Source organism: Cyclopterus lumpus, chromosome 20 (genome assembly GCF_009769545.1).
Source record: "Cyclopterus lumpus isolate fCycLum1 chromosome 20, fCycLum1.pri, whole genome shotgun sequence".
In the NCBI taxonomy this organism is placed as follows: Eukaryota; Metazoa; Chordata; class Actinopteri; order Perciformes; family Cyclopteridae; genus Cyclopterus; species Cyclopterus lumpus.
In genome coordinates this window covers 6126499-6152402 of record NC_046985.1, presented here as the reverse complement: position 1 = coordinate 6152402, position 25904 = coordinate 6126499, and the positions used below count along the sequence as shown (strand labels likewise).

General features: G+C 41.6%; 1 protein-coding gene across 1 annotated transcript in view; it reads left to right on the top strand.

The window, feature by feature from the left end:
• The window catches only part of pou6f2 (POU class 6 homeobox 2), a 66657-nt gene that overhangs the window by 8799 nt on the left and 31954 nt on the right, over positions 1-25904 (top strand). The window contains exons 5-6 of the mRNA XM_034560362.1: positions 12142-12239; positions 17381-17600. Of these exons, the coding sequence (XP_034416253.1) occupies positions 12142-12239; positions 17381-17600 (318 nt within the window). The remainder of the gene's footprint in view (positions 1-12141; positions 12240-17380; positions 17601-25904) is intronic.

The following is a 25904-nucleotide window of genomic DNA, read 5'->3' as shown; positions in this document are numbered from 1 at the left end:
GGCTGCAAGGTAGCAAACAGCCCTCTTTAATGGCTTAAGATGCTGTTTCAGAGACGGTCTCTTCTGCCTGTGTTTGTTTGTCGGTTTTTGCATTTCTCAAAGTTAAACTGTGTTTATTTGTGTGTGTGTGTGTGTGTGTGTGTGTGTGTGTGTGTGTGTGCATGTCTTGGTGGGTATGAGATTCTGACATATAATTGTTGTATTGCTGGTCATGAATTTATACTGCTGTAAACAGTGCATAATTTCTGTTTTTCAAGATTTTAATGAAAGTTGTTCATAGAATATCAGTGTGTGGGTGCCTGTGTGTACATTTGTGTGTGCGTGTTTCCTGGGAAGTAGCAGAGAGTATAATATAGTGCCTATATACTGAGCTTGCCAAACATTTTTTAACAAAATTAAATAGGAATTTGGACAAGGGCTAGCCAAAATGCGCTCAAACCTAATCAGTGAGAGTTCAGCTGTCTTTTAAATCCTTTTTTCAAGAATAACCCGAGGCGAAAGTCTTCTAAACAAGGACTGTGTTGTGCAGGATTTGTCTCAGAAGTGTTGCAATTTGGTTTAATAAGCATCAAGTCTCTCCCTCTTTCTTTGTTTCTGATCAGTCTCTTTTTGACTCCTTTGCCTGCTGCTCGCTTTCTGCTTCTCTTTTTCTCATCTTGTTAAATGCTTCACTATGTATTTACATTTGAAGTTATTTTGGCTTTAAATTACCAATATGACTTTGACATATTTACACAGGAAAACATGCAAGTAACTTGTTGGTGTGTTATATTTCTATAATCACAAGATTAAGGTTTTTTTGTACCTCTACTTTGTGTCTGGGTGTTCGCTGATGACCTGTCTGATGGCTCGTCGGAGCCTTTCAAGTGAGGATGTTTGGGGGATGGTTTCTCTCTGCCCGTTGGCGGAGCCCTGGGCTGTGCCAGCGGCAGGTTGGGAGTCACTGCCCACATGACCTGTCAGAGAGGGAGGCAGGGACCGACGAGGAGACGTGGCTCAGTTGTGTCTTTTGCTAGGCGAGTTAGAGGGAAGAATAGGAGAGTGTGTGTGTGTGTGTGGTTCCAAGAGAGAAGGTTTGGTGATCGTGATGGGTCACTTGCACTTCTTTTTTTTTACTCTGTTTAGAATTAGAATTGTAGTCTCCTTTTTTTTGTTGGGTATTCAGTTGAAGTTTGAGTGAACATTTTGGAAACTTTAAACTGCAATTGATGGATTATATATCCTGTGGTGAGTTGCGTCAGGTCTATGGACCCTCTAAAAGCAATTGAGCGTAACACATGTGGCCATAAAGGTAAAAGCTATCCAATTTGTCTGAATTCAAGGCAAGCTGACATTTTGAAGATGCTCAATATCCACACAATAAGAAGTAATGTATCTAAAGGTAGTTGGACCCTTAGAGCAGCTAAAGGATGATAGACAACAACAAGCACACATGTTATACAATAATAAGGACTTTTAGGTTTGTTACACCCGTTGGATTTTATGTTGTAGTTATTTGAGCCACATTGTCTTGTATTTGTGTTTGTAGTGAACTCTCGTGGTTACAAGGAGATTGTATTAAGTTTGCAATTCTCACCGTTATTATCAGAATAGAGTTTTTAAACTAAGCTTTTAACAGTTACATTATTCAGTGGCTTTTTGTTATGTGGTTTTAAACTGTGCAGAAACCGCAATATTTAGATTCTTCCCGTTACTTGCATTGTGGTAAAGAAGCATGAATCATTTCCGGATTCTCCAGTTTCAGGGTAAAGAACAATCTAAACTTTGTTCTGTTTTACGGCTGTAATTTAGCACATTTTCTCCAATAAAGCACTTCAATTTCACAAGTGACATTTTCACACGCTTACCCCATGCACAGAATAACAGCACAGACTGAAGAGTTTCAGGGAAATGCAAATCATGTTACGACTTAATTTCCTCCTCTAGAATTCAAGTGTTACTGTAAATCGTGTAGAAGGAACAAAAAATAATCTCAAATGCAGTTAAACTGTACATATATATGTTTAGAAAAGGTGTATGGCATGCACACACTGTAGGATCTGCTGAGGACAATATACAGCTAATATAAGATCATATATACAAGATCTCCTGTTGCTCGTGCTTTTTGTTACAAAAGGTGTGACGAATATGGCACTGTGCACCTTACTGTCTGACAGTTTAAAGCAATACACACCATTATTATATTGATATTGACCCGTTTTGAATCATCATTGAATGCTGATCCTGCTGCGTGTCTACTTTATTCTGCGATCACATGTGCCAAGTACTGTGTGTGTTTTCTAGAGAGCCAACCACAACTAGTTGATACTTGACTTGAGATTTATCCGTCTATGTATCAGAGTTTGTGCTCGTATCCGAAGGAGAAGTCAGTTGAAGACAATGACAGCAGCGGTCATGTTTGTCTCCAGTAAATTGTCCACCTACTACACCCACCACATGCTTACTGCAGTGGTGAAAGGGTTGTTCTCCTCCTAAAAGCTTGCCTGTGCAAATAGTCTTCCACTTCAGCTAACAGGGGCTACGAGGCACCACAACCATCCTGCCGCCTTGTATTTATTCCAAGTAGAAGTGGACATTAGGTGGGAAAGCTGTGGTTAGTAGGGCAAGCAATTCTTTTTTCAAAGGACGGGATGGTGTTGGATGCGTACAGTTTCTGTCTTCTCTTCTCAAGCAAATCTCCCCCTTTCAGACATCAACAGACAAGATAATAAGACACTCAGAGCACAATTCCGTATTATATTCAGCAACCAAAGGCTCATCTCTTGTCAGTTTGCATTTACTCTCCCAAGGATGTGACGCTTCTATCATCATACTGTCAAAGTGAGCCAGGCTGGAAAGACAGGAGCACTCATTTCATACACTTACTGTCTACATGAAATGGTCTGCACTTATTCGGATTCTGCCAAAATGGTGAAACATTTTCACAAAGGTCACCTAGAGACCCCCCTCCCCAAAAAGAGCAAAATGAATCTTTCATTGATTCCTGGTATTGGAGGTCATTCTGAACAAAAAGTCCACCCCAAATGCCAAATCTGCTGCAATGCTGCTGTCTTGTATATATTTACAGGCTTGTTAGGCTTCACTTACAATCAGATTGTATGCTGGATTAGTGAAATGAATGTCATCCAGACTATTCACAGACTAGTCACCCACACAGGTCTTTATTTGGGAGAGAATGTAGAGTTGCATCATTAAAAAGTAGCCGTACTTCTCCTTAGAGCTGTAGTCAACTCAATTCTGTCTTCTGTTCAACTGATTGATGACGACGGGGGAAAACAAATCTGCACGAAATCTCTAAATTGGCCTACATTAATTGTAAATAAACATAAAAAATCCATGTGCACCATATTCAATCATTTTTTACTTAATTTGTTTATAATTAAATGATAACAACACTCAAAACCGACTGGCGTGCACCTGCCCATATTTATATGATTTCCAAAAATGTTTTGTCTTAGGAGATGCGCCTTTAGTCATATTTCAAACAATACGGTTATTTATTAGACAAAACATATTGATATGTTTCCGATGTGTTCACACTCAAAGCCCATCGAGAAGTATCGCCTGGGTAAAAGTTTTTAAAAACCAAACCAACCTGCAAAAATATGCATTAATCAACCACCCGAACTCGACCCGCAAACTCTGTTGATCCAAAGCATATCTACCAAGCAACCGACCAAAAGGCTTCTGCCCTTCTTCTCCTTAAATGTAGCTCTAAACTATTTTTACAATGTGTTGATGGACACTATTGTCTCCACATAAGAGAAGATGGAGCTACTCAGTTGGAGACTAATACAACTATTAGTGTTACAGTGGTGAAATGGTTTCAGCTTACCTGGAAAACTGGAAAAGAACATTTTTAAATATTTGGACAAATATTTTTCTTTCTTTTTGTTAATGACACAATGAGTAGGATTCACCCCCCCCCAAAAAATGTTATTTCACCCGCTGGCGAGCGCCGTCACCCACGTTGAGCCCGGAGGGGTAAACTTAGTTGTGTCCTACTCGTTGTGTCTTTAAAGTTACACATTTTACATTTGCGAAATTCACGACTTGATCTTGTATAAGTCTTTTTTTTAACCAATAAAATCCACTAATTTTGTATATTAATATACTTAGTGCATACTTCATATTATTATGATGTCGTTAAGATATGGGACTGTCTTTTGTGCAAAATTCTCGTTTGCCTTTGTGTGAATACGTGTGTACGAATTTGCAAAGAGAAACAAGCACACACACACACACACACACTGCTGGAGGCAGGAGTTCTTATTATTTGTGTGTAATCAGCTTAGTGAGCAGGATGCATGGTGGGATCGGCTGCTTGTTGATGCAAAGAGCCACGTAATGTTGTGTGGTGAGGTTAAGTAATAAAGTGGCACAAACCCAGTGCTGAATGGGCCACGTTGAGTAAATAAGAGTGGATAAAGGAGAACACGTCTCTCCCCAGGAGGTGGATCTCATTATGGGGATTTCAGCTGTCTCCGCAGACTTGAAAACAAGCCTAATGCATGCCTATAAAGCAGGTGTAATACATTTGCTAATGTGCCCGCAGAGCACATGGCTACAGCAACACAATCCCTGCGTGGCATGGAGGACAGGGAGAATGAGCACAAGGAGGACTTCTTGTTTTCCATGCAAACAGCAGTAAAGGTCATCAGGTTTCACGGATGCTTGGTTATGCAGAAATGACTTTGAGCAAAATAACCAAAATACGTGACAACATAATTCTCCCTGTTTGTTTGTATATTTAAAGTAGAGAATATTATTGTTGCCCGGTCTCGAAAGTATTCCAAACAAAAGCACATCACAAGTTGTGTAGGTGGATAGCTGTGGAGAAAATAAATTGAATTTCAATATGCATTTATTTTAGTTATACACTCTCTTTTAAGTTGGAAAATCATTTTCAGAAAAAACGTATATGTGTTCCATAACCAATATAAGCCTTTCATGTAGAGCTAACAAAGAGGCATCACATCTCCTGGCATGGACACGGTTGGTGTTGTTGAGATGTAATTGAAGCTGCAAGGGTCACATTTTCGGAATAGAAATTACAGTCTTGTCTTTGACTTGTGTGGCGTGAACCAGAGATGCATCCCACAACCCTTGTGTCCTTCACAAGCCTTTATTATTTATAACGCTCGCTCTTTGAGCAATGACCAGTACTAATGCATAACCTTCTGTCCTTCTGGCTGATTCGCTTCCTTTGAAACCAAAGATTGAGGCAGGAGAAGTGGGTGTATGGTGGATGTAGCAGGGTGTGGGCGGGCGGGCGGGCGGAAGGGGGGGGTGCTAGTATAGGGCAGTAGAGATCCAGGCTATCGAGAAGTTATTATGTTTTTTCCCTTTTATATCTGAGGATGTGAAATAACACTGTGATGATTCTTTTCTCCAGAATAGAGTTATGGGCTTCAAAGCAATACTATTTCCAGACGTCCCTCCTTCTACTATTTGTCTGCTCCACCAGAATAATGTGCTGGGTGGGATGGGATGTGGTGGGATGGGCTGGGTGTCTTTTAGCTCCATGATTATTTGCTTGTCTCCACCTTAAACCACTCGGCTCTGTAAATATCACTGCAACAGGGGAGTACAGTAGCAACTAATACTGGTCTTTTTTTCCAGATAAACTATTTGTGTAGATAAACTCTGTTACGCTCAGGTTCAGTGGAGGTAAGTCTTGTGCAGCTTGTATCACCTGATGTCATCCTATAGTGATTGAGCCTGTGCTGCAGCGCCAGTGTGATTCATTGTTATAATACCTCCTATGACAGAAGGAACGGGGGAGCAGGGGGGAGGAGAAGAGGCTTTGAGGGGCAAGGGGTAGAAAGTGGGACATAGGCAGCATTAGTGCCGCATAGCCTGCGGGGCCCAGGCTGATGTGTCAGGCATGACATGTGGGTGTCTAGCCCCTACACGCACACACACACACACACACACAAACACACACTCTTTGGCCAGGACTGCCCTGACACCCCACTACTTCTAAATGTCCTGCAGCTGACCAGATGCAACATAGGAAGCACACAAAGTGTTTATAATTTGAGAACAGTTGTTTAAGGTTCAACCGCAACTAATGATTATTTTTATTAACGATTAATCTGTTAATTATATTTTCTTGGAAAATATTTTTTAAAATGTGCATCTCCATTTTCCAGAGCCCAAGGTGATAATTCTTAATTTTTTCAACCAATCAAATCGTCATATTTGAGAAGCTGGAACCAGTAAATGTTTGACATTCTGGCTTGATAAATACCTGCAAATTATTATTTGATTGGGAAAACTTCAATAATGTCATGTTGATTGACTAAGCGAATTCAGTCATGAATACATCAATTATTTTTCACTTTCATTTTGAGTTTTTACTGTGGAGCTTTGTTCAATTAGATGTGATCCTTTTTTAAATTTTAATTTAACTGAAAGTAGGGCTGCAAATATAGATTATTTTAATTATTGTTAAATAATGCTGATTATATATATATGAAACCTTAGCAGCAAATATCTATAAATGTACACGAGTATTTCAAAAACCTCAAAGTGATGTCTCCAGATTTCTTATTTTTTCCGACCAGCAGTCCAAAACCCAAATAATTTTACTTTACGTGACATAAAACAGGGTTTGTTTGCCTGAAAATATACTTATTGAAATGTACACATCTTTCATTGATCAACTAACTGATTGATCGTTTTAACTCTCGTCTTTGAAGCCTTGGGTTTCTTTACAGACAAAGTATGAACAAAGATTTGTGACACGGAGTGAGAACAAAGCCTTCATTCTGCACAGGGGTGCAGGTTGCCTACAGCAGAATCCTATTTACAGCAAATATCATTTAAGTAATTTCGGAGGAGGAGCAACAGTGAAGCAGGCCTCTTCTAAAAGGCTTACTGCTCTCTAAAGCTAGTCTTCGTCTCAGCGTCCCACCTTCGCTGATGGCTATAAAAGGATGAAGAATAATTTGGATTGTTATTTGCCTCTTTCAACCCTGAGCTAATCAGGTTGACATTGCTTTGGGAATGAGGAGGACGCTCCCATAACAGATGTGCTCATGTGCAAAGTGTCCCAAGTCCCCCGTGAAGATGCAACACAAAAGCCCTCTTCCCCCCTCCCCTCCCCTTCCTCTTCCCTTCTCCATCCTCCTCTCTCCATCACACCGTCTCTCCTTCTTGACCTTTGAAATGGGCATTGCCTCTTCTCACCAATTTACCTCCCTCTGGTCCCTCTCATGCTGGTGCTGCTTCCATCTCCACTCCAGCATCAAGGGAGAGACAGGTAAGAGCTGGAGAGGAGCACTCTCATGTCAAAGAGCCTTTCGGTAAAGACCTGTGGCCACGAGTGAGAGCATAAGTGTTGGAGCACAGAGTCCTTACTGCTTTAAGCATCATCTGCATGCAGATTCATCCAGAAACCGGGTGCTTGCTTTTACAAACTGAAGTGTACTATTTTCTTTTGTTTACGTCCAGAACCTCCAGCCAGTGGAGAAATCTATTACACCGCTGCGTCCATTTCCTCCCTGCCTGTCCTTCTGCTTCCTCTCTCCTCTGAGTCTTCCCTCCGCTGCTCGTGGCTTAACAATCAGAAAAAGTCACCAAAGTGCTGAGGTGTAAAATCCTTTCTGTTCGGCACACTCCACGGCACCACCTCCTATGTAATTCCTTAACTCCATAATTCCACTTTGTGCCAGAATAATGAATGAGATAGATTTAGTTATGAGGAATCTTGCTTTAATGTTAGAGGCCCGGAAAAAGTGCTGTGGCCTCTTCTCCCACTTGCCCTCCGCCGGGCTCTTAATTAAGGAAATGACAGCTCTTCTAGCAGCAGCGGCAGCTATAATGTAGCTAATAGCGTTACAGGCAGCCAGTCAAAAGGCCGTCTCTGGTTTTCTATCCCCAGAAACACTATTGACCTATCCTCTGCAGCTTCTCCACCCCAGCCTCTAAACAGAGTATTACTTCCCTGCAGGTCCATAGGGAGCCATCTGACTAAGAGCACCTGGAGTTATTGGCAGCAGATTATGCCCTGTGTTATTGTTGAGGGCTTTGGTGGTCGTAATGAGACACTAAGCTGAATCACTGGTGATTGTTGGCCCTCTTGCATTTTGCATAGTAAATCACTATGAAGCCGACGGCGCATGTCATAGGCTGCTCTCTTCCATACGGCACCGAGCCTCGTGTGGAACGGTGCTTTTTGGACTTTATTCCAGGCTGCTTTAGCTGGAAAAGTGGTAGTGAAATGAGGTGTCGCTCTACATTTCTGTCTCTCTCAACGCTCTTTGCGATGCAACATCAACTTTCAAAGTGGTATTAACAAAATCAATGGTCGAGCAATCTCGGGCAATTGGTTGTGTATTGATGAAATTAAAGCTTGTGTATGATGTGGCTTGTTTATCTGGGCCCATCCTTTACGCTTCAACAGCTCACAGATCGCTGTCCAACAAACGTTTGGTGACAAACATCATATTGCTGTTTTGCGTATTTGTGTGCTCTAATAATAATTATCTCTACTTTGATAATTCAATGTATTATAACAATCACTAATGTAATCCTTTTGTGAAAATGTGAAATTATTTTTTATGGATTAGATTTCAGTGGCAAAATGATTGACACCATCTTAATAGCCAACACATGCACTCAGCCAGACATTTTCAAAAGGACCATTATAAAAATGGAGGTTGGCTGTTCATTCTGAATAGCCGCAATCGTTACCAGGCCTCTCTCGTACATTTGACAACTTACATAATGCATTTCCACTAAAATAGCTTAAGTGTTAAAGCTTCTTTTATGGCCAAAAATTGATTCATGAATGCTTTGAGGCGAAAGCTAACATGAACACAAAGCTTTCAATAACACCCATTTTATTCAGACTGTCAATGTATGAAGCGGTTGCATTAGACAAGGTGGCATGCTGATTGCTTTATGAAATCCAGGCTAATTGTTTTGTGGTGTAGTCCTTGGGGCACCCTGCATTAAGACAGGCTGAACAAAGTCAAATAAATATGGCTCTTTGCCCCCCCCTCAACCGCCCAACACACACACACACACACACACACACACACACACACACACACACACACACCACACAGAGAGACCTTCTGCCTTGTGTGGCATTGAAAGTCGCTCTCCAGTGGCCACTTTGGTGATCGATGAACGAGAATTAAAAAAAGCGGTGGATATTGGCAATATTTCCATGACATAAGTCGCATCAAAATGCACTCCGCGCCCTGTAATATATATAATTATTTCACTGACATGAAAAAAGCATTTTCAATAAAATATATCATCATGTCACTCACGGTCAGCGTGAGTTTTTAAATGATTAAAACTTGATTCATGTAATTTAATTCATCCTCATCCTCTTCAGTCAAGGTCGTGATAAACTAGCATACCTGTACATTTAAGGGCTAAAAGGTTTTGATATACTGTAATATTTGTGGAAGCATGGATGTCCTAGATAAATGCAAAGCTCTGTTGAATGTGCATCGCCTGTTCTTTCCCCCGTTTAAGCCTCTTCTTTCATCTCTCCTCACATCAATACATCCATTCATTTCATTTTACCCATTGTGTAACCTGCGTATCACGGCATCAAAGGACTTTCTTTTTAGTAAAGGTTTGATCGAGATATTTTCATTTTTTACCCCGTATATAGTATTAATCTCAATCTGGAAATCCTTTTAAGAATCATTCACATTGGATAAGAAGATTTTTATTCATTTTTTTAAAGAAAAGCAAAACATGTACAAAGATTGGAGCAATAAAAAAGAATTGAAGACCGACTCCCTGGCCACTTCTCCTGTCAGCTATTTAATTTAGTTAAATAAATTACACAAATCCTTTGGGGAAAGATGTGCATGTGTATTTATTTATTATCGATTTCTTTCCTTTGCAATAAATGTGTTAACGTTACAGATATTTGCAAAGGGATGAAGCTTTCTAAGTTATTGTGAAATGAAGGCATCAAAGAATCGTTATTCAGTAAGTCTCCCACACTGCTTATCAGATAGAATACATTATTCACAACCAATATCTTATCTACAGTCATGAGCCATACTGTTCGTAGCCTATCGATGATGTTATAAAGCCTCATTCCTTCAGTATAGCTGAATATCTTCATTTGTCTTTGTTACGATGATAAACGGGCGCATTAGGACAGCGTGTCGGCCGCGTTCGGAGAATCGTCTTTGAGGTGGTGGCAAAGTTGCTGTAAATGAAAATCAGACTGAGAGGCATTACTTTAATTTAAACATCCAAAGTGGGAATTAACTGCTTGGAGACAATACCGCTAATGAAATCCAGTAAAAAAATAAATAAAATATGGCCTCATAATATTCACCCTCCAAAATAAATGTGAAATTATACAGCAGTTTATGATGATATTGTACTCTATCTGTCACTTTCTATTGACTCTGATACAGCCACAAAGTCTCTCCTGTATGCTCAGATTGATCTTAATTCCAGATACTGAGTGCACAGGGTGGGGCTGCGCACAACGTGATCCATAATGGGGGAAATAATTGGTGAAAAGAGACTGGCTTGTCAAAACATCCACTGCGTTGCGAGGCTGATAAGCGAGAGGACCTTCATCGAGAAGCAGGGCCAGCCAGCCAGAGGTAGGAACCAGCTAGAAAAGCAGGCTCCCCCCTTGGGCTTTCACATCAGCCATCAAATGCTCGTGGTTTGTTAGGTCATGCCACTCACCAATTATTTGGATTTTATGTAAAGATGAAATGATTTTAGTTGGCGGAGGGGAGTTAAAAATGTAATGCATAAATAAACATGACAGGCAATGAGATCTTTCTGGCAATGCTCTTCAATAGGCTGCTCGCTATAAGGCTTTTTAGAAAAAGACTAAAACCACAGCATGCACGCTACGTTTTACAAGAAAAAAACTATTCATCCTGTTTTCATCAGACAAAGAAGGTTTCCCTTTAAATTCAAACTCAACTCGGTAAGAGCAGAAAGAATAAGGAATAAATTAACGTACCGGACAAAATAAATATGTCCAAAGAAACTGCTCAACTTGATATATATCAATAAAAGGCCTGAAGTTGTCATTGGTCCTTGTTCATAATAGCTCATATTCTGATTTGCATTTGCGGCAATACAACGTCACCTTCACCAACTTATTACAAAAGACATTCATCCTCTGAACATCTTTTCTGAATTCATAAAAATCCTTTATTTTCAGGAAACCATCTGAATGTTACCTTTGTTTATTGTGCTCAGTGTTTGTCAAAGTTCACAAGGCTATTATTTTGCACGCGTTTAAGCTCATTCTTGCTTTGGTCAGAGCGAAAAACACTCATCACATTAGATTCTTCCAGCGTTTAGGTTTTCTCTTCTTTTTAAAACGAATACTAACAGAAAAATTAAATTGAGACATTTTTTAGTCAGGTTGTATTTTTCTTCTGCGCGGTCAGTTTGGTAAAAGACATTTAATTTTTCTGACAGTTCTTTCTGCAAGATTGACTCGTCTTTGCACTCAGCCATCCTTTGTGTCAACAGTGAGGCATTGCGCAATCTCGATACCATGGAGGTCAAAGGGTGAGGGTCAAAGCGGTCCCTCTGACCTCTCAGAGTGATCCACACTCTGTGCACTGCTGAGAGATCCTGTGAGATAGCGATTGCTATGATATCCAATCGGCGGTGTCCTTTGTTTTTCCTGCAGCCATCAGCAAGCTTATTATCATGTCCCTGTCTGCTCCACTCCACTCTGCCCTCATAGCAAACAGGTCTAATTGTGTCTCGTAGCTGCAGGCCCAGAGCAGAGGGGCGGTGGGGGGGGGGGATTGAGATGAGTGATACTCGGTGATGTAAATGGCTGAATAATATGGCCCCAGCGTTTGTGGCGGAGCTCTATCTCTCAGCGGTAATCTAGGCCATCGGGGACCCGCCAGTATGCATCATCCCCCATCAATGAGCCTCTCCGCTGGTTGGTAATTTATTCAGCGCTCCAGCGGTTATTGATAAAGCACTTAAATACAAATTCCCCTCCTTTCCCAACTGCCCTCCTCCGCGCCGTACGACGCCGCGTTGTAATATCACAATGTGGTCTGTGTTGTGTGTTTATCTACTTATATTTTCTGTGTTGATCTAAGCTGGATTCTTTGTTGTCTCTTTTTTCTTTCTGCATGGATCTCGGCCTCCCAGGAGCTCGTGACGGTTCGGTCCAGTCTGACACCAGCAGCAGTCCTTCTGAGCAGAGTCACCTGGGCCAGTCCCACCCGGGATTCACAATGAGTCAACAGGTGAGCGACGATATCTGCAACCAACTGAAGCCAAACTTAAGACAATCATTGATCATGTGAACACTTTGAGTATGCTAATATTTTGATTCAAGATGTGTTATTGTTGTTACGGTTATACAGGTACAATCGTTTGTAAATGCTTTTGACGGGAGGCGTAATAACAGGAACAAATACATAGTCAATATAAGAAGAAATATACAATGTAATAAAAATACCCATTAGGAAACATAATGAGGCTGCTCATCAGGTGTCAACCACCTGCTTGAGGCATTTACGAAGTTTGCAAAAGCCAAAACTGCCACAATTACTCAAATCGACACAAGTTATCGCACCTGTACTCAACTATAAAGGTGAGCAAGCCGCCTTCTCATAAAGCTTACAGAAGTCTGCAGGAATGAAATTCAATAAAACGGTCATAATAAGATATTAGACAAACAAGTGTAAAACGGTTTGTGCTCTTGAACCCAGTCTTTTCAACCGGTGTGTGTGTGTGTGCGTGTGTTTGTGTGTAAAATAAACTGAAGTATTAGCAAGCAAACAAAGGTGGAGAAGCTATTCAGGCACAAAAAGAATACATTTGTGATCTCCTGATTATCTTTTGCTGATTGTCCCTGAAAACTTTGCTTGAAATCTGAAGTCTTTCAAGTTCTTCACACGGTATTTGTATTGTCTTTAAATATTTAGATAGCCCACAGGTTCTCCATCTTATTCTAACTGACTTCTGAACTTGTAAATATAATGTATCTGACTAAAGCAGAGAGATGACAGCGTCATCAGGTTTCAAGAAGAAAGGGGACACAGGTGACACCAGATATAAAGGTGCAATACTTCTACCACGTCCAGTGAGGTTGGCTTCCTTCTGTTTCATGATGAGCACTCCGACGTTGTCCCCTCGTTGTGTTTGGTTTGGGCTCCTTCCCAGTTTATTTTTCTGCCTCCGTTCATGAAGGACTCCAAGTTCAATATATTAGGAACAATAATATCAAATTGACGACGAACTCGGCTGTTAATTGAGTTTTGTTTACACTGATCACAGCCATAACGAGGATGAGATTTAAGGCGTTTGTCAGTTGCGGTAATGCACTTTAAATCTTTCAGTGCATGTGGTGAGTGAAACGGAACAAAAACCACTCACTGAATGCTAAACTGTGAATCTTTTTCAGCTAAGTTGTGAAGTCTTAACATCCGATGTAATTGACTTGTGGCACTAATGAGCTGACAATACAGGCCTTGTCAAAACAAGCAGGGAAGCAAAGAGCCCGAGCCTGCAGCCCTGTTAATAGCTCAATATGGCTTTGTCCTATCTGATTGGATGTATTGGCCTGGTGGCTCTGCGATGTTTAATGAACATCTATCTCATTAGTGTTGCTCACTGTCACCGCTCAACACGCAAATACAGACAAGCGTCAGGTTCCTGCCACCCTCTTTAATAAGGCCACCCTCCCTGCTCCCAGTGTAACTCAATGACAGTCAATCCTCATCAGGATAAACAAAGGAGGAAACACGAGAGAGGGAGAGTCGTTTCGTTGGGCAGGTTTGGAGGGTGAGAAATCCCCAGTGAAAGAGTCAATCTGCTGCAGGTGGAAATGAAGAATGAGCTTAGTTAAAAGTATTTTTTTTGATTACGGACACCCTCGCCGGTCAAAGCCACTGTTTTTGTAATGAATAAGAAATAAACACAAAAGGAAGGCATCTCGAGCAGGAAGCAGTTACAGTCGCAGCCTCAGCAGGCGGCTCTCAACAGTCACCATCTAATATATTAATGCTGTCAGTACAGTCTCTGTGAAGCTAACACTTTTCAGAAACAAAGGCGCTCCGCATGCCATACCCAATTCTCTTGTTCCAGGATCAATATGTTTTGATAGATTCTCGCTCCAGAGCCGGATATTGTTCGAACAACCATTATCCAATGGTAGTTTACCCAACATGAATCCACCTTCCTTCTGTTTCCCACTCGCAGTTAGGATGACAAAAGTCTGCTATCTGGGTGATTATGGGCAATTTCTCAGTGCCAGAGCTGCCAAGCAGATAGAAGGGCCTATTCTCCCCTGATGGGCAGAGAGGCTGGGTACCACATCCAGTCCTGAGTGGGGCTGCTTCCCCATCCAGAGCCCAACACACACCCAGTCTGTGTGGCCCCTAGGAGACCACTTCTCAACACTCAGCCGTCAGCCTGCCAAGCACTGAACAACAGCACCTAAGGAGAGGAAGAGTGAGAGTATCTGGCGAAAAGCCAGAAGGTGAACTGCGGTTGTTAATCTAGATGAGAGGAGCTGGGGATTCTCGTAGTAAAAGCTTGTTGTGTGGCTGCAGAGTCGAGCTAATTATGTAAAAAGCTGAATGCTTTCTCATCTCTGATGTTGATGTGTGTATGTACACTTGTTGTCACTTCAGATGAAAATCATAATCAATCTTAAACTGGCTCAACAAACAGCCTAAAGACTAAGATATTTCTCTCTGCAGCTGCCTGTTTCTCCAAAGTTGCCTATAATGATAAATAAATCAGGGCTACATCTGATAATTGCGGAATTGTCTTTTAATGTTATTCTCTTCCATGTGAGGCTGTCTTTGCTGTCAAGCCTGGCAGTCTCATTTTGTTTGACTCGGAGATGAATGTTCAAAGAGTGTCTTTGATTATATGTTGCTTCGATTCAAGATTAAATTCAGTTTAAAATGCAAGATTAAACATATGTCACTTGCAGCGAAACAAACGGGTTGCCTCTGTTATTGTCCTTTGAGGCTTCGTTGCGCTCTCGAATGATTAATTCATCTTTTTAAAGTTAATGGCTAATGTCATTTTGAATGCTCTCAGAAGCGTCAGATATTGTCATTTGTTACGTATCAAAGTGAATGTTGAGAACGAGGAATCCTATAGGGTGTGTATGATTACTCCTGCCAGCAACAATCACCTCTCCGTGCTTTTTGTTATTCTTTGAACAGCTCAGAAACACAAACAGGTATTCATTTGTCTCTCAGTGCAGGTATTTCGCCGAGAGATCTCTTGGGTTTACGGCTTTAAACCCACACAACCTCGTACCTCGGGAAGGAAAAAAAAAAACGTGATTGCATGTATGTCGGAGTGGGTGCAGGCGTTCTGCACCATGCAGTGTTATCACAGTGACACGCCTGTCACCTAGGAGCACCAGACTCGGGAGTGTGGTGGGGTCTTCGCACCAGTCGGCCCGCTCCGCCTCCTGTGCAGGCTGCAGACACGCCATGCAAAACAGAAGCAGATAGCTGACAATTGGAGTTAAAGGCTTGTGAACTTAAGTCACAGTGGAGGAGTCAACACAGTGCAGCCAGGCTTACTTAGAAACGTCTAAAGGCTGCTTTACTGTGGACACAACGCAAGCTGACGGTGTATTATTTTATTCCAAACAATTCAATTCAATGTTTAAACAGTAATTTTGTTGGATTTTGCAGCATCCTCAGTATCTCCTGTCTCGTACCTCCTGTGTAAATTCAGTTTGACATGCTCAAAGGCTGACATCATTTGAAAAAAAAAAAAAAAGGTTTTATCAGAATGAACACAATTTAAGATGTCGTTCCCTGTGTATTCATGGAGATTTCAGCCACGGTACAAACATTACCACTTCTGGCTCAAAGCTCTCGATGAAAAATGTGTTGGTGTATTTTCCAAACCGAAAATACATTTGAAGAGATCTTCTACTGTGCAAAATATCTCAGAGCGATACTTCTGATAACATATCTTTTTCTCTATGGATATGACTGCACCGAATCCACTTGAACTAATGTGAATGAATGGATACATGAAGACTTGAGAGTGATGCGTTATATCCCTCATCAAAAGAGTAAAGTACTGCTATGTTTTTTTAGAAAAGCACTGTGTATCTCAGGCATATTTCTGTGGTACCAGGGATTTGTTCAATGGGAGGAAACATAAATCACTCTGCATCTCTGTGAAAGAACAATTCTCAGCTCTTTCACAACGATTGGAATTCATCTCTGTCGGCACCAACGGCAGTGTGTGTTTTGACTGTCAGTCTGTGACACAGCAAAGCTCAGAATCCATCTGCAAAACAACTGCATTCATCAAAACACATTGATTAGTGATGCAGTCACTTTGGTGGCCTCTGCTTTTCTGCTTTACTAGACCCAATTATGCATCCCAGAATATAACATAGTACTATTTTATATTCTGGGATGCATAATTGGGTCTAGTAAAGCAGAATGTAACATTTTTGTTCTACAAAATGGTAAATTAAGGATTTTGAGCAAAAATGAGCTATGGAAACTTTATTTTTACACATTTGACGAGTTTGTTTCATAGAGCAGTGGAACACTGATTATTTAATGTCATTGTTCATATATTTGTTGTTTTTGCGAGATATGACGTTATTGGAAAATATCCTTATTGTTACCGTGGGAATGATTTCAATATATAGTCTAGCGTTTGGTTTGGTAATAAGATATTTTACATTAATGGTAATAATTGTGCCATCTAAATTAAACGTTTTAAACATTAGATTTAGGTTTAGTTAAATTATTTCCATGTGTTTGATTTAGCTTCGATTGGGATCTAAACTCCTTAATTGGATAGTGAACGTGATTGGGTAGCTGTCATGGTCGCCCTCTGAAAACAGCGACTCAATGCAAACAAATTATCCTCGTCTTTACAGGTTTGCCAGATGAAATCCAAAAGCACACCTACTATATTTCCCAGCCAGTGACTCACACGAGCTGACAGTCGAGTGTGTTGCTCGTCGCCCCGACTCACATGTGATTAGTTACATTTCTGTTACCGCCGCCTGTTCAAGATGAGTTATCCAACATATTTTTACACTTCACAGGGACAGAGGATTACAACTTGAAGATGTATTTTTCATTTCACCGCGTCTTTATAAAGTAAGGTCGGGGTATAAAAATGAGACAGTCTAGAATTTACTTTTAAACAGTTTTCTTGTCTCTGTACCTCAAATGTAGTTATTTGAACTGATCAAAAGTGTCATTGTTTATTAAGAAGGACTATATTATACACAACTCTTTCCGCCCAAATATATTGATGATCATTTTGGTGACATTAAACGCATTAAAGGGAAAAACTACTCATCTGTGATTTATATTATAATATTATTATTATTATTATTAATGCCTGTGTGTTGTGTGTGTGTCTGCTGCAGTCTCTCCTGGTGGCCCAGCAGCTGGCCAACGCAGTGGGCGGCGTGATGTCGGGGGCGGCGTCAGGCATGAACCAGCCCATCCTCATCCCCTTCAACGCAGGCGGACACCTGGGCGGCCAGCAGGGCCTCGTCCTCTCGCTGCCCACAGCCAACATCCAGAGCCTGGTCGCTGCTGCTGCTGCAGGGGGCATCATGACGCTGCCTCTCCAGAACCTGCAAGGTAAGAAAGAGGGCAGTGTCGACAAACAGAGACTCATTCTTGTGACAAAACAGGGTCAACGTGACATCCCATTTAGAAATTAGAAAATAATTCAGGTACTCGAGAAAATGTATTGATGTTTGAAAAAAAAAAAATCTGCTATCTGATGATCATTTAATGAAGGTTTTTCTGTATTATACATAATTCTGATTAGTAATAAATACAACAAATAATGATCCCAACAACAGCTTGTTATACATCCATTGTATGACATAGACGTGTTTTTAGGTTTTTTTCTGCAATAGAAATGTTTTACAAAGCTCTTGACCAGGTAAGAATCCTTCAGGGGTTTGTCTCCCAAAAAGCCGCTATCCTCAACTGCCCGAAGGAACAACCGTATTAATTACAGGTCAACGTTTTGCAGTGCAGCGCAAAAGCACTTTATGCCTCTTTCCTGTACATAAGAGTGCACTGTACTTCACTTTTTTATCTTTTTTTCCACCTCATCTGTCCATCCACATGGCTGTACTCATCCTTGCCTTTTTAAACTTTAATGCCCAAGTGTTCTCTTTTGATCATAGTTGTAAATGGTTTTCATTTTAATGTTTAAAACATTGTCTCTCTTTTATACCATTAGATTGAGGGATGGATGGGGAAACCATCAGTCATAAATCTTGGATGAGAGAGCTGCACTAATGTAAAAAGATGCCAGGCTACATGTAAAGCAGTGCGTTTTTGGGATGGAGATTACAATAATGCCAGTGCAGCACAAAGTGCAGGGAAAGCTCCCCTCGTGTGGGGAAATGGATGGACAGATGCCCTGAGTGAGGAAATGTGGAGGTAAAAGCCTAATGGACACAAACATGCATAAATAACAGCAGCCATCGCTGTGGGCAGAGCTTTTAATAAACCTGCATCTATCCACCGAGCCCTTCAATGTATCCATCAGTAGTGGACGATAATGGGCCCAGCAGGCCCGTCTGACTCGCAGTTCAACAGATCTTCCTCCTGGTGCACGAGGAACAACCCAGAGGCTTCAGTGATCTGATGAACTGATGGACAAACACATTGTCAGGGTGTCAGAACGCCAAAACAAACACCTCTCAGTCATCCTTATTGTCCACTGACAAGCAAACCAACAGACAGCCTGGAATCCAATGTACTGATACAACTCCCCATCCATAGAGATAGCAAAAAAAAAAAAAAAAAAAAATGTTGTGGAGAAATGCCTCTGTGGCAGATCTTTTTTTAAGCGTGTGGACTGACAGTCCGCACGTCCTCTTATCTAAAGGGGATGCGTTGAGGGGACCTCCATGGAGAGAAAGTGACACAAGTCACGAGTGAAGCTAAATGTCTTGACTGTGTCCGGGCCCCTCCGGCCACGCGACGCTCCTCCACTCTCCCCTGTCTGAGCTCATCACAGCGCCGCTGAATGAGGCCTGCTGGCACAGCACCTCTGTCAGACAACTGCAACTCTGGCCTCTGCCCCCGCATCCCCTCCGGGTCTCCAGGCCTGATTAATCACACATATAATACAGCGGCGCACTGTCGCCAGGGAGCAGTCGCCTCATTTCACGACCTCAGGAGCAAGTGTGCTTTACAGCACTCACACTGTTAGCTAATTAGCGTCAGATCAGACACGAGACAACTGTGAGGCACCGTAATGAGACTCCGGGAGGAGCCCAGCCAATGGCTGTGTTTAAATGTAATGAGGCAGCTAATGACCAACTAATCAGGTTGTTTGTCTTGCTGAATGGACGGCTGAGGGTGGAGGAGTTGAATTATTTACATGAGAGCCGGCATGCTTGTTTGTAGTCATAGTATTGAGAATGTAAAGTCATATTAGAATACGTTGGTTTTTTTCTGTCGTGCATATCGTATATTTTCATATTCTGTTTTAATGATGGAAATAAAACGAGAGCATCAAATCAGATAAAACAGTAGCAACAGCATCTTTGATCACACGTTTGATCATACTAATCAAAGCTGGCGCTGTCAGCATGATTGTTGACAAGTGGGGACCGGCTGAACTGCTGTGAGATTTAGGAGGGCAGCTCTCTCCCACTGTGAAGAATAACTATCACTATAATGGGGTTGTGCTATAAATGTGGAGCTTAAATAAAACTGAGCAGCATCTTGTGGCAGACTCGGTAAACACCAGTGTAACTGGTTATTTTTTCAGAATGATTTATGCCTCCAAACATGCAGTAAAAACAAATTCTCAATGAAACTAAACAAGGGAGAAAGTTATCTTTAGTGACAGAGTGCGCACAATTCCCGCTGACTTCACAGTCAGGCAAAAACTAGGTTTGGGTCATGCTAGAGGTCTGTAAATGTGACGGCTCGAAAAAACATACGTGATCTTCACAATTTCAAAGATAAGTATGTGCGACTGACGCAGACAGAACACGTACAGGTCTTTTGTTGTTGTTTGATATGATGCTAACTTTCCGATGCATTTTTAATAGTTTTTTTTTATTTCACATGATTTTATAACAAGCCAAACATGATTACCATACTTGTAACACTAGTTGTATCAGAGCACTGTACATGTAATGCCCAGTGGGAGGAAGCAGAACAAAGTCTCATCTGTCTAGTCTTCTTCTCTAAGACTCACTCAAAGGTAATGCAAGAAGCTAGTTTACTGGAGCGCTTTCATATTAATAAGCATATTCCATCTTATTTGCTCTGAGCAGAAAGCCAGGCGGCGCATCACATCAGAGAGCTGAGTTCTAATGGTGAGGTGAGAGCATTGTTCCTCTGTACTCGTCCGCGGGAAACACAAAACAGCACTCAGGCTTCCTGATAAAGGTCGGCATCCCACTCACCTGCAGTAATGAGACCCGGTGTCAGTGCCAATCAAAGGCATGTCTGCCGTTTTGATGAAAATGTTCAGCGGTGTCGTTCGCAGGTTGCGGTTGTTGGTACGATACAAATTAGGGAAATCACTTCGCTCATTATACCACCAAAGGGTGGGCTCCTCAGGGAAGAGCCAAATGTTTCCACACTAGTAAGACATGTCAGACTGAATCTCTTCTGCCTCAGCTGACTGCTGCTCCTTTAAGAGGTTAGATCACCGGGCCGGGCCACTGACTTGACCCCTGTCTGCTGTGGGGATGCCTCTGTGTCTCTTTACACATTACATTATCGTAACGAGGGAATTTCAAACATCCTTTTAGGGTTCGTTACAGCCGCACTAGTTGCGGGTTGCGCGCTTCTTTTTCTCATGTGGGAATTTGTGGAACCATTTTGGGGCGAGAAAATAAACAAGCCGTTGTTTGTGTGCACATTCGGCCAATGGAGGAGTGCATTAAGAGGAGAACCCAGAGCCAACGGGCCACATTTCCTCACATCAACACCTGCCATTTTAACACAATAGAGGCCAAACTCATCCCTTCTCCCTTTATCGCTGTTTAATTTGAAGTGTTCTCGGGCAGTATGTATTCCACGTCGTCCTTTAATGATTTAACTTTGCTGTGGTTGTAAGATGACTCACAGGGGAGAGAGCCGCATTAAATAAATAACAGTGATAAAATGTAGACCTCATACATTTCAAAGCTAATGCAACTAGCGGTGCAATAGGAGCAGCTGCACACAGTCCTGGAGCGGTAATTTGATTGATTTGTTGTGACAGCAGCCAAATAATTGAGAGTGAGAGGTGCTGCTGGAGATGAAGCGCAGGCAGAGCAGGTTCGCCAGGCAGTCCCAGCAGATATGGCACCCGGGTTCCCATCTCTGCCATTGATATCTGCCAGTGGTTTTATTATTTGTCTTCAATAAGCAGCTTGGAAACGTGTGGGGTTACTTAATGCCTTTGTGACAGTTTGGCGACGGAAAGAGGGGGAGAAAAAAAAAAATCACCAATCGAAATGTACAGAGGAGAGTTGAGAGGGTTAGAATCAAACACACAAATGTACACTCAGGCTGAAGCACAGGTGTACTGTACCTGCAGGTAGGAACACACAGACGCCCCCACGGGACGCATGATTTATACTCTGATGTCTTTTTTCAAGCTAAAGTAAATTTCACTTGTTGCAGACGTGCTAATGATTTGTTCTGAATTCAACTTGGATCCATTTCATAATTGCACACAATTAACAGTACACATGATGCACAGTGTATTTGAATATACTGCAATATTATTTTAATCTATGTATCCCAAGATATGTTCATGTTTTCCGTTTGATAAGACGCAGTCGTGCTGTTTGTCTTAACCTTCTGGCTCTCGACTGGTGTTTTGTTTCTGTGGATGGTGGCAGTGTCACTCTGGCTCAGCCGTGCCACAGGACGGCACGCTGCCAGAGCCTGAAATAGAAAGAAAGGAGAGAAAAGGGGGAGGATGAGTCTTTATGGCGGTGTGAAGGAGGACAATAATATTGTTAATCAGATGTGGCTGTGTCTGCTCCTCCACAGCAAACCCTGACATCTGCCCTCACTGGTAAACACTGAGGGAGGCTCTTTGCAAACCTCCTGCCATAAACACACAGTCTACAAGACATTACACAGTATGTCTGCATTGTGTATGCAGGCAGTGTACTGCATTCATTTCAATTGATTTTTTTTATTAGGAGAGAATAAGATTTGAATGCCAACTTGACACATTTTCAAATTAGCTTCCAAGCACATTAATAGTTAGGAAGATGCAGAATTATTCCATTTTATTCCAGCTGTTTTCTACCCCCTTGTGCTGTAACAGATTACCTTTTCCCCGGTTACCTTTTTTAAATGTGGAACATGCTTATACTGTCCAACTAAATTAACAGTTTGCCATTGAAAGATATTCCAAGTTATGTTAGTTATGTTATAAATGAAATCTCCATTATCTGAACTTTTTCCCGAAATCTTCCGCACACTTTATTTCCTCAATAAATATTCAGCATTTAAGATTGTTGCATACATATGGATTATTTGTCCCAAACCAATATATTCGTCTTTTCATCGTAATAATAATAATAATGCATTTTGTTCCTGGTGAGTAGACCAGTCGATCACAAGCCTGAGGTTTAAATAAATGAGGGAGTCGTGGAACAGAAGAAAATTACAGTACATAATGTGTATTGTTTTCATGATATTTCAGCCCTTAAAATGCTTCCAGTAAATGCATTGACCACTTGACCCCGGAGTTGTTTTATAGAAATTACATCTCACTTTTTTTTCCTCCGCCAGACTATTTCTGAAAGATTTGCTAAAGGTCTGCCATATTGCTGAGGCGCAATTCAGTGGCTTTCAGCAACAATCTGTAGTCAAGCATTTTAAATGAAAATTGATTTGTGATTTACATGGTCGGTGAGGGAAAAATGAACTTATGAAATGTTGTAAATGAAATATTAGACAAGGTGCAGTGGGAGAGAGCAGGCAGAGATGCTAATCTTGTGGAACTGGAATTCCCGCCTGGCAGAACTGGGTGACATTTTACATTTATCTGTGTTCTGCATGAGTTGTAATGTTAATGGTAATTTTATGGGACTGAACCGGAATGAAAATGGTGTTATCACCGATTGCTTCAAATGTGGAATTGTGTAAAATAGCACAGCTGCATCCTTTATTTCCCATTCGCCAGTAATGCGAGTTATTGCATGATCTGTTCTCTAAGGTTTTTATCAGTGTTTGTACTCGGAGCGACTTAAATCACACACCTCTGCCACAGGATGAAATACACACACTGCTGTATTTTCATATTAGTACGAGTGCCACATTTGCGTGTCTTCCGTTTTACAGTCAGTGTTTGCTTTTGTTAATGCGTTCCTGTGAATTTGCATTCAGGAATGTCCTGATGTAAATAATTCACTTGAGTAATGATTCATTATGAACACCTGCTTAATGCTACTATATGTACAGCTTCTTTTTGATACACTGTATCTGCACTTTTAATATAACATTATAATTTAAACTAACATCTTATCAATATGGATCAATCATGGACTTAATAATACAAGCAAATCAATGTAGCATTACGCTCTAATCAATACTACTTACACTCTGCCCAGATGTTCTAATTTTGATCGATACCTTGTGCAGTGAATGTTTCCTTTTCCCACTCTGGCCGCGTACGCCACGTATGGATTTTCATAGCGCTCGGTCCTCTGTGTCTGAAAGGGAACAGAACCAAAGAAGTGAGAAGAACAAACAAAGCGCTTGTGCTGCAGCGGCAGCAGGAGAGCGGCTGTGGGAGTCTGGGAGCCGGCCAGGATCACACAGAGGTCATCTTTAAACACGACTCTCCGGTTCCCCCGTCTGGGAAACCAAAGATTCTGTGGTGACATTTGTCAGCAGATGGTGTGGAACCAAAGCCCTCACCAGCGGGGACGCCTCAGCCGCTGCTAAAAGCTATCTGTGGTTACTAATTGCTGACCAGGGCCTAATTACCTTAATTAATGATGGAGGTATCTGGGGGCCAGATATGTGGGGCTTTTATCAGTATCACTGCAGCTTAAAAGGTCCCGTAGGAGGCCTGAGGAGTGTGTTAAGTCCCGTGGGTGCTATTTCTGGACTAACTGCAGACACATCACAGATGGATCCTGTGGCATCAGTACAGGGCGGCATGTTTGGAGAGAGAGATATCTGTTACTTTCTCATCATAAGTAAAACCCACTATCTCCAGCTAGGGAGGAAAATGATTTTCCTGCCTTACTTTCTGAACACATTGTCTACTTGTTTCCCCTCTCACACACACAAGCCCGTTTCCTGAATTACACTGCTGTAATTCACAATGACAAAGTAGACTTGGCACCTTTTTCCACAGACCGTGGGGGGGTTTGTTCAGTGAGCTCTCACTGTGAAATTAGCCCCGGTACTTTTCATTTTCCAGCTGCAGTGAAATGGTTAAAAGACACAGATCAGCCAGTATGAAAATAGAACTGATTCAACAAAATCTGCTGCTTCCACTTGCTTGCTCGTCACCCATCCAGAAAAAAAAAAACACCCCCCCCCCCTATTTTCCTATGTCCCCCCTTTTCTTTTTCTACTACCCCATCCCCCCTCCCCCAACCACGTCAGGCCCCTTGTCCGCATCTGAAGAAGGCTTGTAAGTTTTCAGGTGCATACATTTCTTTTGATGATATATTGTCCCGGTGCGGAATTTCATTTACTGCGGCTGCCCTTTGCTGAACCTGTTGCTAGTCAGTGAGCCCGATAAGCGTATAAGTAGCATGCTACTTCATTCATCATACATCGTTCTGGGCTCTCAAATATCTTGTATACGATTCAGGAAGAAACTACTAAACCGGCACAAAGGATCCCACCAGGATCAGCTGAGGTTCCATTAAATGTTGTGTACAAAATAGAGCACAGTTGCTACTTTGTTATCAAATACACATTTTCCAGCGGTGCGTCTACAAAATATTAGCCTTCACTGCGTGGTGTACACATTGTTTATGTAGCACGGGGAAAATGTATCTCAAGTGCAGCGCTCGTGTTGTACATAATTCCATTCACATTGCATTTTGAATGCATGCATTTTGAAATCTGTTTTTTCCCTCAATCATAGCTGCTGCCCTGTGTTGTATTAAACAGCATTAATAATCACAAGAGGCTCAGTGTCACTCAGAAGTCTCCACATCACTAAGGCAGACAGTGTTGTGCTGCTGGGCATGTTGTGCTGTGTGAAAGTGCTTACACGCTCCCTCAGACAACCAAAGGGAATAATTAAAGACAGAAGATGGAGGCAGAAGAATGGAAAGCAAATCCCATTGTTTGGGGTTATTTCATCCCACTGAATTTCTTTTTCTCACTTTCTTTCGGTCTCTTCTCACATTCCTTCCCAAATGCACTGTGGGTATGTGGTACGCTATCAAAAGCATATGTAAGCGAAGCGGCGCGGAACAAAATCCCTATGATGTCCTCCTCATACCCACATTGTCTTTTGATTATTCTACAATCATTTTATATCTGTGTAAGTTGGAAAGGAAAGGAAGGCTTAATAACCCCATAATATACAATACTGTAGCTGCTCAGAAACCACGACGCAAGATGTGTTTTAAAAGATGTGAAAACAAGCTGGCTCATTCCTCATTTGTTCTCTTTTCGCTAATGGCGGATTTTTTTTCAAGCTCTCAAAATCCAACTTGTTACCAAAATAATCCACAATGATATTCAAATTTAGGGTGCATTAGACTATTAGAGCAACTCTACTCCACTCCATTTCTAGAGCAGTAAATGTAGCCCCTCAATCTCTCTCAGCTTTTACTGTCAGTCAGAGAGCACTCAGTCATCTCCGTGCATCAGGCCCGCAATATTGATTTTTCCACCCACTGAAACAGCCGCATGAACATAAATTTTGCATGAGGCTTTTACTTGCGGCCTCTGTTTTGGTCTGACGACACGTGA